The sequence below is a fragment of the Salmo trutta genome, chromosome 25 (assembly GCF_901001165.1).
Source record: "Salmo trutta chromosome 25, fSalTru1.1, whole genome shotgun sequence".
NCBI classification, from domain to species: domain Eukaryota; kingdom Metazoa; phylum Chordata; class Actinopteri; order Salmoniformes; family Salmonidae; genus Salmo; species Salmo trutta.
This window is the reverse complement of record NC_042981.1, coordinates 44,847,425-44,865,422: the sequence shown is the minus strand read 5'-3', so window position 1 is coordinate 44,865,422 and position 17,998 is coordinate 44,847,425. Positions and strand designations below refer to the sequence as shown.

The 17,998-nt window shown below is 41.6% G+C and overlaps 1 protein-coding gene across 3 annotated transcripts in view; it reads left to right on the top strand.

The window, feature by feature from the left end:
- Positions 1-17,998, top strand: part of LOC115162611 (CAP-Gly domain-containing linker protein 4) — a 101,670-nt gene that overhangs the window by 27,212 nt on the left and 56,460 nt on the right. For all 3 annotated transcript variants that reach the window (XM_029714076.1, XM_029714075.1, XM_029714074.1), the window contains exons 7-9: positions 4,299-4,541; positions 5,407-5,542; positions 5,847-5,978. In XM_029714076.1, coding sequence (XP_029569936.1) covers positions 4,299-4,541; positions 5,407-5,542; positions 5,847-5,978 — 511 coding nt within the window. The remainder of the gene's footprint in view (positions 1-4,298; positions 4,542-5,406; positions 5,543-5,846; positions 5,979-17,998) is intronic.

Genomic DNA, 17,998 nt, shown 5'->3' with positions numbered 1-17,998 from the left:
ATCAGTGTGTGTTGATGTGTGTAGAGTCAGTATGAATTTGTGTGTGTGAGCAAATGAATTGTTTGTGTGTGTTGGAGTGTCAGTGTTTGGGAGTGAGTGTTCATAGAGACAGTGCAAACATATAAACAAACTGAAAGGGTCAATGCAGATAGTCCATGTAGCCATTTTGGTAGATATTTAGCAGTCTTATGTCTTGAGGGTAGAAGCTGTTCAGGATCCTGTTGGTGTCAGACTTGTTGCCCCGGTACCGCTTGCTCTGTGGAAGCAGAGAGAACAGTCTATGGGTGGCTGGAGTTTAGAAAAATGTTCTGGGCCTTCCTTTCACACCGCCTGATATAGAGGTCCTGGATGGTGGGGAGCTCAGCTCCAGTGATGTACTGGGCTGTCCGCACCACCCTCTATAGCACCATGCGATTTGAGGGTGATACAGTTGCCATACCAAGCAGTGATGCAGCCAGTCAAGATGCTCTCAATGGTGCAGCTGTAGAACTTTTTAAGGATTTGAGGGCCCATGGCAAATCTTTTCAACCTCTTGAGGGGGAAGAGGCACTGTCGCGTCTTCTTCACGACTTATTGCGTGTGTGTGGACCATTTTAAGTCCTTAGTGATTTGGACACAGGAACTTGAAGCTCTTGACCCGCTCCATTGCAGATCCGTCGATGAAGATAATCGTGAATGTGCCTGCCAGCTGTTCTGCACATACTCTGAGAATGAGCCCTGCGATACTTTCCGTCCCTGCTGCCTTACGCGTGTTAACCTCATTAAAATCCTTACTCACGTCGACCTCGCAGAGCTAGATCACCCAGTCCCCTGGGTCAGCCATTGCCCTTGTGCACAGCTCAAGAGTTTAGCATTTTTTTAAAGCATGCATAAAATGCATTGAGTTCATCTGGTAGAAAGGCATCATTGGACAGATTACGGCTGGGTCTTCCTTTGTAATCTGTAATGCACTGTAGCCCCTGCCACCTGCGTCAGGCGTCAAAGCCTGTGTAGTAGGATTCAACCTTGTTCGTAGATTGTCCTTTTGCTTGTTTGATGGCTCTGCAGAGGGCGTAGCAGGACTTCTCGTACTTGTTTGTGTCCTCAGCCGTAGCCTCTGTGCTAGCCCTGTGTGCGGTAGCCCTAACCTTTATTTTAGCACCAACCTCTGTGTTAATCTGGGGCTTTTGATTGGGGGAACAACGTCGGCGATGCATTTCCTAATGAAGCCGGTGACGCAGGTGGCTAGCTCGTCGACGCTATCGGCAGAGTCCTGGAATACATTCCAGTCAGCGCTAGTAAAGCACTCTCCGATTCGGATGACCATTTCTCAACGGAGCATAGCTGTAACTGTGCCCATGAGAGGCACGCTATTTGAACAGGCTGATGTTACCCAATGTGTATTGATTTTTGATTTACGTGGTCTATTTGAGTAACCCCGTTCTTGCTCTATAATATGTTTTTCTTTTTTTTATACACCTCTGTAAGTCGAAAATAGTCATGAGATGTCATTACAGTATATTGATTTGATGGAGACCGTCACAAGCCACTGCGCTTGAGTAAAAGAAACAGCATCGTTCACCCGCACAGTTAGGCTTACCTTGAATTTCAATTTCAGATATTCAAAGTTTTTGTGTCACATTTACCATTTGGCCTCAGTTGACGCAGTACACTAAACAGGCATTCGTTTGGAATACCAATGTCTTTGATGAGCTTTGAATTGCCCCTCATCTTAGACAAAATGCTTTCTCATATAGGCTCACTCTGAGGCTTTTTGTCTCTGTAGCTCTGCAAAGTGTATGCTGAGGGCTTTGCTTCAGCGGCTCCCTGATTTAACTCAGACATTTACTTTGAAATTGACCATGCGCCCTCGTCCAGTGTTGTCCATATTTGCATTTGAATGGATTTGCCTCTATCATTCTGCATCGTTGGATGTTTTATTTCATCACATGAGGGCAGCAGAGTGCTACCGTATCTGTGAATGGATTCTGCTCCTTACACAACTAATTTCGAGGAGAAAACTGATGTGTGATTTGGCACAGTGTACTGGCTATACTTTTCAACCTCTCTCGAAAACAAGACTTGGTCTCCAAGGAGTACAAAGATCCAAGACTGACAGTGCTAGAGGGCATACACATGAATCGCCAGCTTAACACGTAAGCATGAAAGGGAAGCAGGGCAAAAATACATTGCTGTCTTTCTTTATTCCTAATTGACCTAGTTGTTACTAAGTCTTTGAGCTGTCATCCTTAAATTCACTGAGCTGTCAAGAAACGTACTGTTGATATAAGTAGAACATTTTGTCTGCTCCTTTTTCTCTTACATTTTTTGAAAGAGAATGCATTATACTTTTATTCAGACAACAAGGAAAGGGTTAAGGTGAAGGAGCAGGTAAAGACATAGGACAGGATGTGGTTTGAACTCCTGCCTCTGGGGATAATTTGTAGTCCGGAGTCAGAGAGAAGTGGTAGCACTGCTATCTGCTCTGTTTTTTGTATTAACTTTTGGCTAATTACACCAGTTTCTAATTTCTAGGTTGGTTGTTTTTCAGGGAGTTTGTCATAGCTCGGTCATTGGCACAGATCACCAGCCAGTCGAGATCTGATGCGATGCAGATTTCACAAAGTGAGTGACCGATTTGCTGGCTCTCAAAACTGATTACTTCTAGTTTGTGCGTGAACACGTTTGTTGACCTCTGTAGCTCTTCGTCATTGCAAGAGTGACTTTTTTATAAAATTTTAAAAACATGTTTTTGTTTTGTCATTATGGGGTATTGTGTGTAGATTGAGGGGAAAAAACGATTTAATCAATTTTAGAATAAGGCTGTAATGTAACAAAATGTAGAAAAATGCAAGGGGTCTGAATAATTTCTGAATACGCTAATTGTTTCCAAGCTTTACTCTCAAGAATTAGAAAAGTCAGACGGTCAGAAAGTTTCTGTTGAAGTAGAGATGCTAACTTTGAAAGGCATGCAACTCCCTATAATCACAGGCAAACTCCAGGTTTTCCTGTACATGAGTGGCAATTGAAAATGTGTCTGCTAATGCTAGTAGTGCATTAACATCTACAGTTGAAGTCGGAAGTTTACATACAGCTTAGCCAACTACATTTAAACTCAGTTTTTCACAATTCCTGACATTTAATCCTAGTAAAAATTCTGTGTTTTAGGTCAGTTAGGATCACCACTTTATTTTAAGAATGTGAAATGTCAGAATAGTAGTAGAGATTTACTTCAGCTTTTATTTCTTTCATCACAATTCCAGTGGGTCAGAAGTTTACATACACTAAGTTGACTGAGCATTAGCTCAACATTAACACCCTTGGCCTGACTTTAAATATATTCCAGCTCACACATACAGTGCCTTCAAAGTATTCACACCCATTGACTTTTTCCACATTTTGTTGTGTTTCAAAGTGGGATTAAAATTAATTTAATTAGCCTTATTTGTCAACGATCTACACAAAATACTCAGTCAAATTGGAGGAAACATTTGTAAATAATAAAAATATAACTAAGTATTCATCCCCTGAGTCAATACATGTTAGAATCACCCTTGGCAGTGAAATGTTGAAAAAGTCAAGGGGTGTGAATACTTTCTGAAGGCACACACAGGCGCACACATACTCTTCTATCTCCAAATACCTTAATGCACTAAGGATATGCTTTTGTACAACATGATAAATTACTTACATAACATTCATATCATATCGACAGACATTACACATGTACACACACACAAGTCAATCAGCAGCGTGTCCATTAGCACAATGTGAAAGGCAGGCTCTTGCAGAGAGCTCCTTTGACAATTCATAAAGAACCACTCGCCCCTCCAGAGGGGTGGGTGAGCGAGGTCCCAATTACTTCAGCAGCACCAATTCAAACGCCCTCCCTCGGCTATTACACCTCTGAAGCCATCTCTCCTCTGACACCTCAGTGCTCTGACTGTCTCTCTGACAGTTATGAGGATCTCTGAGGCTTAGCCATTTCACTGAACCCCCAGGGTGTGTGCCCACGTCAATGTACTGCACATGAAACACTGATAGGGTGTGTTTTTGTTGGTAATGGTGGTAATCAAGTCCAAACTTGAGCTTTCCAGACCTAAGTAGAACCACCAGTCTCATGAAGTGACATTATTGTTAACTTTTTGGGAGGCTCGTTTTTGCTCTTACTACGGACAGCTGCTATTTTATAAATCAGCTGGGGATAAATCAGTCTACTTCAGTGTTGACTTTCTCTGCTATTCTTTTCTCCTTGTATTTCTCCCTCTCTCTGTACCTTCATTTATTTTCCTCTTCTTGCCCCATCTCTCTTCCCCCAGAACGAGAGGGGCCAGTGTCCGGCCGACGTGGTGTCCGAGCCCTTGGACATGCTCTTGGAGATGGCGGACGCCGCCGCCCTGGCCAAGGAGCTGCGCAGCCTGCTGAGGGAGGCCCTTCCCCGGCCCTGCGCCCCCCTGACCCTCCCTGCCCAAGCACCATCAGGCCTCTCCGACAAGGCTCGGCTCCAGCTCATCACCATGGGCATCCAGCTGGGCAACCGCGTGGTCATCGCTGGTCAGAAGGTAAGCGGCTAGTTCCATAGCCATCAATGAAGGGTCTCAAATCCACAGACTGTCATGGATTGATTGTCCATAACTGGTAGAAAAAAAAGGAGCCGTCTGCTTATTTCAGTGAAATTAACAGCTCATCTGCCAAGCCAATTCCCTTCTACTGATTGTAACTTTTAACAATATAGCACTCTGTGAAAGATCATGACTCTCTAGCCCCAGGAAAATGTCTATGAGAACACCATCTTTGGTGGTCAATAATGTTTTTCTTCTTAAGACAAGTTTAGGAAAAGAAATGGAAAAGAAAATAATAGAAAAAGGTGTAACGGTGAATTTAATGGCTTGTAATTTGTGTTGTGTTGCTGCCTGAAGACACCCTCATTCCTACACGCACCCACTCCTAACACAGCTTCTGAGTGCGTGCGTGTGCACGCACACAGACAGACAGGGCCCCCTCAAAGAATAAGCTATTAATGAATTCCCGCGCCATACTGAGAGCGAAAAACGCCGGGCGTTGAGTTCCCCCAGATTGGCTAATCAAAACTCTATTTTCTCCCTGCTGCTCTGGCGAGCCAGGCGCTTTGATCTCTATTTTCTTTTAATTCATTTTTGTCCCTTCTACGTGTTTATAGATTTGGACGCATCAAAACACGCTTGAGTTGCCGCGGTTCTTGATAGAGGGGCCCGCCCTTACCTAAATGCGCAGCCGTGCTCTCCCAAGGATGGGCAGATAGAGGATGAAATAACCATATTGAGAGAGTCGTTCCCCCCCCCCCACCCTATTGTTTTTTACTGACTGTTTATCTTTAGGAGTAGGGCCCTGCTTGTTGGCTCTATAGCTGTTTAATGTATGTGTGTGTGTGTGTGTGTGCGTATTCAGGTGGGCACTCTACAGTTCTGCGGCAGCACCGAGTTCGCCGGCGGTCTTTGGGCCGGCGTGGAACTCGACCAAGCGGAGGGGAAAAACGACGGATCCGTCGCTGGAGTCCAGTACTTTTCCTGCCGCCTCAAACACGGTATGTCCGCTACAACTCCGACTGACAGTACTCCCTAAGCATTAATCAATCTAGTCGCTGCGGGTCATCATAGACTCAATCGATATCCTCCATCCGAAGCTATTAGGACCTATCGAACAAGTCGGTTGCTCAATGGCGTCTCACTATGGCAATAGCTATTCTCCTCATGTGAGTTGAGTGAATTCGACATCTCAAATGGCTGCCCCAATCTGGTGTTTGGCCCATTTTGACTTCTTCCTCTCTTCATTACTTTTAGCAATCTCTTTTTCTATCTCTTCTCACATTCTCCAACTCCCCCTGACAGGGATCTTTGCACCCCTGTCCAAGATCAGCAAACCCTCAGAGCGATGCAAAGCCAGCCCCCAGAGAAGTGCCACCCCCATACGGCCCACTCAGCGCATCAACCTGTCGCGCGTCACCTCCAAGATCAACACAGGTAACAGTTTCTCTGACAGGGACTTCAAATATTTGTGCCATGTCAGTGGATGGATAGGCTACAGGGTAAAGGATAGTTAGGCCTATAGTCCCTAGGGCCACAAAGACAAATGGACCTACCTGTGATGGAAAGCTCCCATCGTTATGAAAGCATAAAGGAACTCCTGAGCCTGAAGGGTTGAGTTAGGGAGGTAGGGAGCGGAGTCGGGAAGGTGGGAGAAGATGGAGAATGGCATAAAGGGAGGAGAGACATTTTCCACTTCACCATTTATCTCATTACACCCCCTCCAGGACGTGTTTTCTGGAGACCTATACACATTAATGCATTATTAGAGGCCACACATCACAGAAACACACACCTCGCCACCTCTCCCTCCTTAATGACATTAGTTTTAGATGCAATGTCTCAGCCCCCTCCCACCTCAATATGCTTCCACTGGCTGAGACATAACTCTGAAATTATCCACTCTGGGCGGGAGGTGTACTCTATAACACAAAGCCATGATTCAGACCGTAATGGTCATGAAAACCATAGCTTCTCCAGCTCCCTGCTGTTCGGGGGTGGCTAGAAGAGGGGCCAATGACGAAGTCACAAACCCCATGAAAAGCGAGGAGACCTATCTCCGCTAACCAAATTTCCACGGATGCCCGACGGAAAGGCGCAATGCCACCTCTGATGTTTGTGACTCGATCTTTCCCCCACCTCACCTGGGAATGAGTAGGTTTATCTGTTTGTCGGAGCTCTCCGGGGCACAAGTCAAGTTCTCTCCCAAGCCTTGATTGGATTGTCTTGTCGTGGTGGCCTGCCTTTTAGACCTCTTTCGCTGCTTAATGTAGACACATGCTTACGGAGAGCTGCCCATGGTGATGAGGCTTCTTCAGAGGAAAGATGGCAAGCCAAAAGGGTTTGAGTCTCATCCTCTGGTGCTATTGCTTCTCACCGCCTGAAATTTTGTCAGGCGGTTATTGTCATGCAAAAGTCTGTCAGTCTCATGGTAATTGACCGTTAATTAACATAAACACATTTAGCATCTCCAGGCCTCCATGCATACAAGCCTTTGGAACATCTACATTTAAAAAAGTCTAATAAATAAATTGAATAAACTGTACACCATCACAATAAATCCATTATTTATTTTAGGCAGGTATAAAGAAACGGTATGATATGATTTTTTTCACCTTAGTTTATTTAGTAAATATTTTCTTAACTCTTTTCTTGGGGGGGTACCAGTACAGAGTCAATGTACAATTTTCCCAATATTTTGGGCCTTTCTCTGACACCGCCTAGTATATACAGTTGAAGTCGGAAGTTTACATACACTTAGGTTGGAGTCGTTAAAACTCATTTTTTGAACTGCGTTGTTTGTTAAGGGCTTGTAAGTTAGCATTTCACAGTAAGGTCTACACCTGTTGTATTCGGCGCATGTGACCTTTAAAATGTGATTTTATTCAAATTTTTTTTTTTTTTTTTAAAGCTCTGGTTAAAGATCAAGCTTTCACGTAATTTTGACTACTCGGTTACTCATGTCCATCCCTACCAAGTACCTGTTAAATACTTGTAGTTTACATGCAGTTTTATCCCTTTCACTTTGGATGAAAAAGAAAGACTAGCATCACATTGAAAGGCTCTGGACTTTCTTGCAATGAGTATCTATTCAGACATTAGTCAACCACTCAGCTTCACCATTCAACCATTTAGCATCAGACACCTGAAGGCTGAACTATGAGAAGAGGACCATTGTGGTGAAATCATTTCCTTTTGGATAACAATGAATGGCCGCTTCCACTGTCCTTGGAGGCGGGTCCGGTTTTGATTGGGCCTCTTGCGTGGGAGTGACCTCTCATTCGCACTTTGTTGGAATCTCTCTGAGGGCCTTGGTGACCAGTGCTGCTTTTCAATATGTCTATTTTTGTACTCCCACGCTCTCTATAGTCCCCTTCACTGCAATGTCACGCTGTCTTTCATTACATTTGCATCACCAACTCTCTCTTTCTCTCTCTTTTGCTTATTTTTCTGGGACTTCCGCTCATTCTTTCTCCTCGTCTTGTTGGCAACCTTCCCGCTTTTCCTCAGTTTTTCTTATTTTTGTCTCCATTTCACTATCCTGTCCCCGTAAACTTTTCCTACTCATTTTTCTTGTTTTGTTTCTTTTTCGCACTCTTGTCCCTGTCAAATTCTCATGTTCTCATTTTCTCTGTCAGATTTTGTCCCTTTATTTATGAATGTGCCTCTTTTTGTCTACGTGTGGAGAAAAGGTTCTCCATCCACCCCAAAATCACCTGATAAACCAAAAAGCTGCCCAGTTCCTGAACAGGGCACAGATGACACCCCTGAGGCCAAGACAGGTACTATGGTCAAATTGGAATGGCCTGTCTCGCACTGTGTATGGGAAGTATGAATTCCTCCCAGAATGGGTTCCAAAGGGTTATCATACACTACCAGTCAAACGTTTGTACACACCCACTCATTCAAGGGTTTTTCTTTATTTTTACTATTTTCTATTTTCTACATTGTAGAATAATAGTCAAAACTATGAAATAACACATGGAATCATATATTAACCAAAAAAGTGTTAAACAAATATATTTTAGATTATTCAAAGTAGCCACCCTTTGCCTTGATGACAGCTTTGCACATTCATTCTTGGCATTCTCTCAGCCAAGCTGGAATGCTCTTCCAACAGTCTTGAAGGAGTTCCCACACTGGCTGCTTTTCCTTCACTCTGCATACCAACTAATCCCAAACCATCTCAATTGGGTTGAAATCGGGTGATTGTGGAGGCCAGGTCATTTGATGCAACACTCCATCACACTCCTTCTTGGTCAAATTGCCCTTACACAGCCTGGAGGTGTGTTTTGGGTCTTTGTCCTGTTGAAAAACAAATGATAGTCCCACTAAATGCAAACCAGATGGGATGGCGTATCGCTGCAGAATGCTGTGGTGGCCATGATGGTTAAGTGTGCCTTGAATTCTAAATAAATCACCGCCAGTGTCACCAGCAAAGCACCATAACACCACCTCCTCCATGCTTCATTGTGGGAACAACATATGCAGAGATAATCCGTTCACCTGCTCTGCATCTCAAACAAATCTCTTCTTCTTATTGGTGTCCTTTAGTAGTGGTTTCTTTGCAGAAATTCGACCATGAAGGCCTGTCTCATTTGAACCGTTGATGTTGAGATGTGTGTGTTACTTGAACTCTGAAGCATTTATTTGGGCTGCAATTTCTGAGGCTGGTAACTCTAATGAACATATGCTCTGCAGCAGAGGTAACTCTGGATCTTCCCAGAGTGTTACTGCACTTCAAGAAACTTTCAAAGTTCTTACATTTTCCACATTGACTGACCTTCATGTCTTAAAGTAATGTTGGACTGTTATGTCTTTTTGCTTATTTGAGCTGTTCTTGCCATATGGACTTGGTCTTTTACCAAATAGGGCTATCTTCTGTATACCACCCCTACCTTGTCACACCACAACTGATTGGCTCAAACGCATTAAGGAAAGAAATTCCACAAATTAACTTTTAAGAAGACACACCTGTTAATTGAAATGCATTCCAGGTGACTATCTCATGAAGCTGGTTGAGAGAATGGACACACCTACTCATTCAAGGGTTTGGCAAACTTTTGACTGGTACTGTATGTCAATCATGTTATGGGAGTGAAGAGCTACTTTAACCTGTTGAGGACAGACTGCGAACCCCTAGCCAACAGCCAATGGCATCGCACGGCGCGAATCACAAAACCAACTAAAATACCACAATTCAATTTTCTCAAACAATCAACTATTTTACACCATTTTAAAGATAAGACTCTCGTTAATCTAACCACATTGTCCGATTTCAAAAAGGCTTTACGGCGAAAGCAAAACATTAGATTATGTTAGGAGAGTACATAGACACAAATAATCACACAGCCATTTTCCAAGCAAGCATATATGTCACATAAACCCAAACCACAGCTAAATGCAGCACTAACCTTTGATCTTCATCAGATGACACTCCTAGGACATAATGTTATACAATACATGCATGTTTTGTTCAATCAAGTTTATATTTATATCAAAAAACAACTTTTTACATTAGCATGTGATGTTCAGAACTAGCATACCCTCCGAAAACTTCCGGTGAATTTACTAAATTACTCATGATAAACGTTGACAAAATACATAACAATTATTTTAAGAATTATAGATACAGAAGTCCTTTATGCAATCGCTATGTCCGATTTTAAAATGGCTTTTCGGTGAAAGCACATTTTGAAATATTCTGAGTACATAGCTCGGCCATCACAGGCTAGCTAATTTGACACCTACCAAGTTTGGGGCAACCTAAACTCAGAATTACTATTAGAAAAATTGGATTACCTTTGCTGTTCTTCGTCAGAATGCACTCCCAGGACTTCTACTTCAACAACAAATGTTGTTTTGGTTCCAAATAATCCATAGTTATATCCAAATACCTCCGTTTTGTTCGTGCGTTCAGGTCACTATCCGAAGGGTAATGCGCGAGCGCATTGCGTAACAAAACATTTCAAAATATTCCATTACCGTACTTAGAAGCATGTCAAACGCTGTTTAAAAATCAATTTTTATGCTATTTTTCTCGTAAAATAGCGATAATATTCCAACCGGGCAACGTTGTATTCATTCAAAGGCTGAAAGAAAAAAAATTGAGAAGTCTCGTGAACGCACATCTGTCTCACTGTCCCCAGGCGGACCACTTACAAACTCTGCTGCTGTACTTTGCCCAGAGACAGCAGACACCCCATTCCACTTTCTGGCGGCTTTAGAGAGCCAATGGAAGCCTTAAAGTAAATGTCGATAGAGATGCAACAGAAGGAGAACAAATTGTCAGAAGGGCACTTCCTGTATGGAATCTTCTCAGGTTTTGGCCTGCCATATGAGTTCTGTTATACTCACAGACACCATTCAAACAGTTTTAGAAACGTTAGAGTGTTTTCTATCCAAATCTAATTATATGCATATTCTAGTTTCTGGGCAGGAGTAGTAACCAGATTAAATCAGGTACGTTTTTTTATCCGGCCGTGAAAATACTGCCCCCTATCCCAAAGAAGTTAAGGGGACAGTTAACTTTTTTGGCTTATTTTGTGCCTCGACAAACCAGCTACCCTGGGTAAAAAAGTTATCTTTAAAGTCAAGTCGGCTCAATCACAGACACCAACTGATATTGGAGTCGGTATTATAATCCTGCCTATGTTTGTCCCTCAAGTCGCCATATGTCCCAGCACTAGTGCAAAGTATACCTTCATACTGAACCTACCATCCCTGTCAACCTTCCCAGCAGCTCAACGCAGGCCTTTGTGGTGAGCATCACACTAAAAACACAAGATACCTAAAGAAAGCAATGCCAAAAGGCTTCTCATAACTATCAGATATCCTGGATTTGTCAGATAGAAGTCTAGACTTCAGAAACTGCTCTGCTGCAATGAATACGTAATTAGACCAAAGCAGGCAGACGTAATCAACAATTTTACATCTTGTCTGCTGACACTCAATACATCTGCTTACATCTTCCATTTAGACGTTTTGGAATAGAATCACTTACTTTCCCCCTGGAATCTAGTTCATAGTTTGGAACATAATCTATCCCTTTTTCCTTCAAATGTTTTGATGCGCATTTAAACAATTAGTCCCTCTTACTTTTGCAATTATTTATCTATTGGCCTGTTAAGGTCTGCAAAAGTTAAAGCTTAATGAGGTCCAGCCCTTCCATCTTATTCCTTTAAGTTTGGGGAAATTCTAATTTTGGCAGTAGTTAGACCTAAGACGGGCTAAGACAGGGTTGTCCGCTCTCACCGCATAAAATTGAAACAATGTCGATCCATTTACTCTCTTAAGGATTGGACCCTTGTTTTCTAATTCCACCTAAAATGATATACCTAGATCTAACTGCCTGTTGCTCAGGACCTGAAACAAGGATATGCATATATACTATTGATACCGTTTGAAAGGAAACACTTTGAAGTTTGTCGAAATGTGAAATTAATGTAGGAGAATATAACACATTAGATCTGGTAAAAGATAATACAAAAAAAACATGTGTTTTCAAATTATTTTTTGTTTGATCATCTTTGAAATGCAAGAGAAAGGTCATATATTAAGATAGGATCCTAAGTGTAATGTAGATGTTGTCCACAAGATGGAAGCAATGTGTGTGCAACATTTCAGACTGATCCAGTGAAGGATTACATCACTACACAATATTTTGTATTAAGTCTGCCAGGAATTTGCCCAAAGGTGCCAAATTGGTAAACGTATACATTTTCAAGTACATAACTATAGAGAACATACCCAAATGCTATGGTAATACATTTTGTTTTTAGTTTTCACTCTCCCAGGATGTCATACATGATGTATCATTAGCTTCCCTACAGAAAATACCCTAACCTTCACACATGGCTGTGGGGGTTGGGTGTGGAGTCAGAGACAGCAGTGGGGTCAAACTGTAGAACCAAGTTCCTACATTTTAATATAAAAATGGATTTTATCAAACAAAACTATGCTACTTGTAGAAAAAAAAGAGGAGGAAGGGAAGCACTGTTAAGGTAGACAATAATAGATTTTGGTAGACAGAATGTGCTCTTTGGTAAAAGGGGTATATTGTTATCAAAAAGGAAGACCAAGGCATTATTCATATAATTAAATATTTGTATAGCATGTTCAAAGTTTAAAAAATCTGACGCGTTTCGAGTGCATGGCCTTTGTCAGGGAGTACACAGAAATTATAATACAATGTCCTCTTTTGAACAGCTTTTTCCAATCAGCCCTAATTTGAAGAGGGAGTGGTTACAAAATAGATTGGACAACACCTAGTAAGCAATACTATACACATTAAAAAGTGAAATACTGTAGATATGTTATCAAAAAATTCAACTCCAAGCTAGAAGCATCAAAACGCCTAGAAAGGTAGTGTAATCTTAATATGACTGGGAGACGTGTCAAGAATAAGAAAGCAATATATTCCATAGTACACTAGAACACAGCAAACATGAACAACAACAGTCTAAACATAGCTAAGGGCAATAGGGCAAAATGTACACTAGATGACAACAAATGGACCTATCACGACCCTACAGGAAAGGGGATAAATCCATATCTTCATTTAAACCACGGTACTTAGTGGCCTGTAGTTTGTAAAGCCAAACACTTTCCCTTTGGTTTAGCTGTTTAAGACAGTCCCCTTTTTCTAATTGAGGCCGGAACATGATCAATACCCATAGCTTGTAGGGAGGCAGGGTTGTCATTGTGTAAGGACTTGTAGCGCCTTACCATGGGGTAGTCTTCATTGCCTACATCTATGGCGTACTTGAGTTCCACCTTCTGTCTACCAAAATCTACTATTGTGTACCTTAGCAGTGTGGTGGTTAATTTCTTTACTATCAAATAAGGAAAGATAAACTTTACACACAAGTCAGAGTTATACTTAAACTACATCTTTAATAATAAGAGCTTTGCAATAGCAATGACTTTCAACGATTCACCATTTCTAATGATCCGTTGAGAGTGACAACACAATGGCTACTGAGATCTTTTATAGCAAATATCCACCCCCTAGTCGACATAACAAACCACAGATATTAGGAACAGTTCACAAAGTGAGACTTTATAAATGAGAAAGGAGTATCCCGTAGCCAGATAGCATTCCCTATAAATGATTGTTCAGTTTGGTCCCTAAGACGAGGTTGCTATCTTGTTCCTGTTACTCCTAGCACAAAAACACCAACTCTTCCAAAGGCATAAATCAATTGTCAACTCTAGATACTCCCATCTCAAGCAAAACCCCTTCTTGGCCCCACTCCTGGACAAGCTCACTGAGAGGAGTGAGCCTCTAGGTCATACACTATCCCAGGATAAGTGCAACATCAGAGAGGACATACAATGGTTCCAGACACTGCCATACCTTCCCCCAATGCCAAAGGAGGGAGTGACTTGTGCACAGACATTGTGGAGACAAGTAATTGGTTCCCCACGCCATCCCTTCAAATGGTTTAAGAATAGGTAAAGACACATTCACATATGAAGACAATGCTCCATCCTGTCCTCTTCCCTTTCTGATATTCTGCATAGCTCCAGAGACATGTAAAAGACAAGCCTGACCTCTCCCCTCTCTGGGCCCCAGGTGACTGAGCCCCAGCTGAGGGAAGAAGTGCAACTGCCAACACCAGAGTCCGAAGGGATACATTCTAATAACAAGTATATCACATAAGCATATTATGCAGATAAGATATCTTAATTATCTATGTTACCCAACTAATTCTGATTCATCCACCACAGCAGCGCTTCCCTTCCTCTTCTTTTTTTCTACAAGTTAATCATAGCACTTGGGTCATGTGTAGGGGAAGCAGCTCCACAGTAATGTTTTCTGTGTTTTTGGAACATTTTACAACTCATACAATGGATTTCACCCAAGAGACTACAAGATTTTCCTATTCCCATGAAGAGGGTCAAAGGGTTATTACCACTACCTCATTGCTAGATGAGATGACAGCCACAGAGAATACTGGAATGGACTTAAACAAGGCTTACGGAGACTTGCAACAGCTAATGGAAAAAGACACCAAACTTGACCTCAATTCTATTACCTTGTCTGACTATTGGAGGAAAGGCCTAATCACCAGAGGACTCTGTACTATGAAGTTTCCAGCTAATGGAGCACAAGGTAAAACTGAATTTAGAGATAAATGGGAGGCTATTCACAACAGGTGTTCTTTTGACCTAATGCTACTTCTAATAAAAGCATTTAAAAAGGACAGACAAGTAGTCCAAACAGAAATTGAATTAGTAAAAATGGAAAGTCACAGAACACTGAGGCCAGCTCCTCCCAAGATTTTTTAGACCATGAAGAGGAGCCACGCAGGTTCCTCATCAAGAGAGAGAGAGGACGCGGAAGCGGCCAACACGGAGGGGGGAGGAACTCAAGACAAGCCAACCACACGGAGCAGGACCGGAACAAGGCTGTGATCAACATTTCTGGAGAACCCCTTTCTGATGATTGTGTTAACGGTCTTGTCTAAAGGACTGTCCTTTGCACCCATATACTCAACTAACTAATTCATTCAATTCAAAGATTGACCTATTTAGTTTCTACAGGAATCTACATCTGAAGGCCTGGTACAAGCAAAACATCTATCCAACTACAGACACCAGTGTCTCAGGTCAGGTAATTTCTGTGCCCTCAAAAACACCTTTTAAGCCCAAGTCCACCTTTTGTCCCATCGTCCAGAATGCCACACTAAATACACTTGCCAAGAAGGTGAATTGATATGGAGAATTTGTTTAAGGGTAAAATTGACTCTAACTAAACACAACGTAATCTTTCTAAGACAGAGGAATGCAGTTCAATCATTGTCCAAAAATTGACGGATTGTGGTTAAAAAAGCAAAGATGGTGATACAGTAGTGTGGAGTAAAGACAAATGTGACAGAAGCCTACCGTTAATTAGATAATGATGAATTCTATCAATCTCTTACCTTCAACCCCTACATAGGACCTAAAAACTGAATTGAGAAGGATCCTCACAGAAGCTAAGGAGAATGGCTATTTCAGACAAGGAGTTCAAATTTATTTTCAATGACAGTCTCCGTATGGGTTCTTTTTATCTTCTTCCAAAAGTCCACAAGAATCTTAAACCACCCAGGCAGACCAGTCATTAGTGGTAATGAAAGTCTGACAGAACCAATCTCTAAGTACATTGATTACTTTAAGCCTTTCTTGCCATCACTCCCATCTTCAAGATACCACAGATGTGTTCAATTGAACAATATAGGTACAGCTTCCTTTTTAGTCACCATGGATGTGGAGTCTATACACCACCATTGAACATGAACAAGGATTGGCAGGTATGCACCATTTCTTGAGTACCCGGCCTGAGACTGAGATGCCTCCTACATAATTAATTATCTCACTGACTGAATGGACTTAATAATAACATCTTTGTCTTTCAGGACCGTATTTTTAAACAAGTCAAAGGATGTGCCATGGGAGCATGCTACAGCCCTTCCTACGCTGGTTTGTACTTGGGTAAATGGGAAAATGACTTCATTTTGGATCCTTCTAATAACCAGTTCTTTTACCGGATTATATGGTTGGGACGCTATATTGATCATGTTTGCCTGTTCAGAATATTAACTTATTTCCGTCCACCAATAACTTAACAGCATTAACCCTAAAATCAAACTAACTATGGAGTACAGCAAGGATAACATTCATTTTTTGGACTTTGACAAACATGTCAAAGGTTGTTTGAACACATCAATCTTTAGGAAGCCTACAGATGGGAATACCATTCTGAGGGTAGACAGCTTTCACCCCAAAAGGCTAAAAGAGAACATTCCATATGGCCAATTCCAAAAAGTCAGCAGAATTTGTGATCTGGAAACAGACTACAGTCAAATCTGCTGAATTGGAGAATCGCTTCTTGAATCGTGTCCTGAAATATACAGGTATATGGGCCGGACGACTTGACAGAGAGAACTTGTTGTGTAGGGGAGTGCCTCGTGATACGTCAGAGAGATTGTACTTTGTTACAAAATACAGCACCGAAGCAGAGATCATTAAAAATAATTGGGGAATCATCCAAAGCGATACGCTACTACGCCAAGTCTTCCCAGAGCCACCAGTCATAAGCTTTAAGAGATGTCCTACCCTAAATGACAAATTAGTCCACAGCTATCTTCCTGGTGACTCTCAAAAAACTTTGCTAGACCACAAACCCAGGGGCTCTTTTAAATGCAACCTTTGCAGAAATATTTCACAGAAAAAGTATTTTGTTGACACAGCTTCTAAAATATCAAGTCAAGCATTTAATTAACTGCAAAACCACTCATGCCATCTACAGATTGGAATGTCCACAGTGCAAGGTGTTCTACATTGGACGGCCAAAGAGATGCCTTCGAGACCGCTTAGCGGAACACAAGTACGCCATACGGGTAGGCAATAAAGACTACCCCATGGCAAGGCACTACAATTCCTTACACCATGGCAACCCTGCCTCCCTACAAGCTATGGGTATTGATCATGTTCCGGCCTCAATTAGAAAAGAGGACTATCTTAAACAGCTAAATCAATGGGAACGTTTTTGGATTTACAAAATACAGGCCACTAAGTACCGTGGATTAAATGAAGATATGGATTTCTCAGCTTTCCTGCGGAGTCGTGATAGATCCATTTCCTGTCATCTAGTGGACATTTTGCTCTATTGCCCTCAGCTATGTTTAGACTTGTTGTCCATGCTTGCTGTGTTCTAGTGTACTATTGAATAGATGGCTCTCCTATTCTTGGCACTTTTCCCAGTCATATGTAAGGTTAGAACTACCTTTCTAGGCATTTTGATGCTTCTAGCTTGGAGTTGAATTTTTTTGATAACATATCTACAGTATTTCACTTTTTAATGTGTATAGTATTGCTTACTAGGTGTTGTCCAATCAATTTTGTAACCACTCCCTCTTCAAATTGGGGCTGATTTGGACAAATCTGTTCAAAAGGGGACATTGTATTATCATTTCTTTGTACTCCCTGACAGTCATGCAGTCACAATGAGTTTTTTTGTTTCCGTTGAACATGCCATACAAATAAAGGCATTTTAATTAATTATATGAAGAGTGCCTTAGTCCTCCTTTCTTTTTGAAAACTACATTCATTTTATCTCTGGGACCCTCAGGATGACAAATCAGAGCAAGATTACTGAATGTAAGTACATTATTTACTTTCAGAGGTGAATGTATCAAACCAGTTGCTGTGATAAAATGCTTTATTGTTGTGCACTATCCTCAAACAATAGTATGGTATTTTTTTCACTCTGTAATAGAACTGTAAATTGGACAGTGCAGTTCGATTAATATCAATTTAAGTTTTCTGCCCATATAAGACATGTCTATGTTCTGGAAAGTTGGCTGTTGTTTACAATGTTATTCTAGTCACATTATTGCATATTGAGCCACAACCGTACTGGTTTAGGGATAACGATAAAATTGAAACAATGTTGATCCATTTAAGCAGGC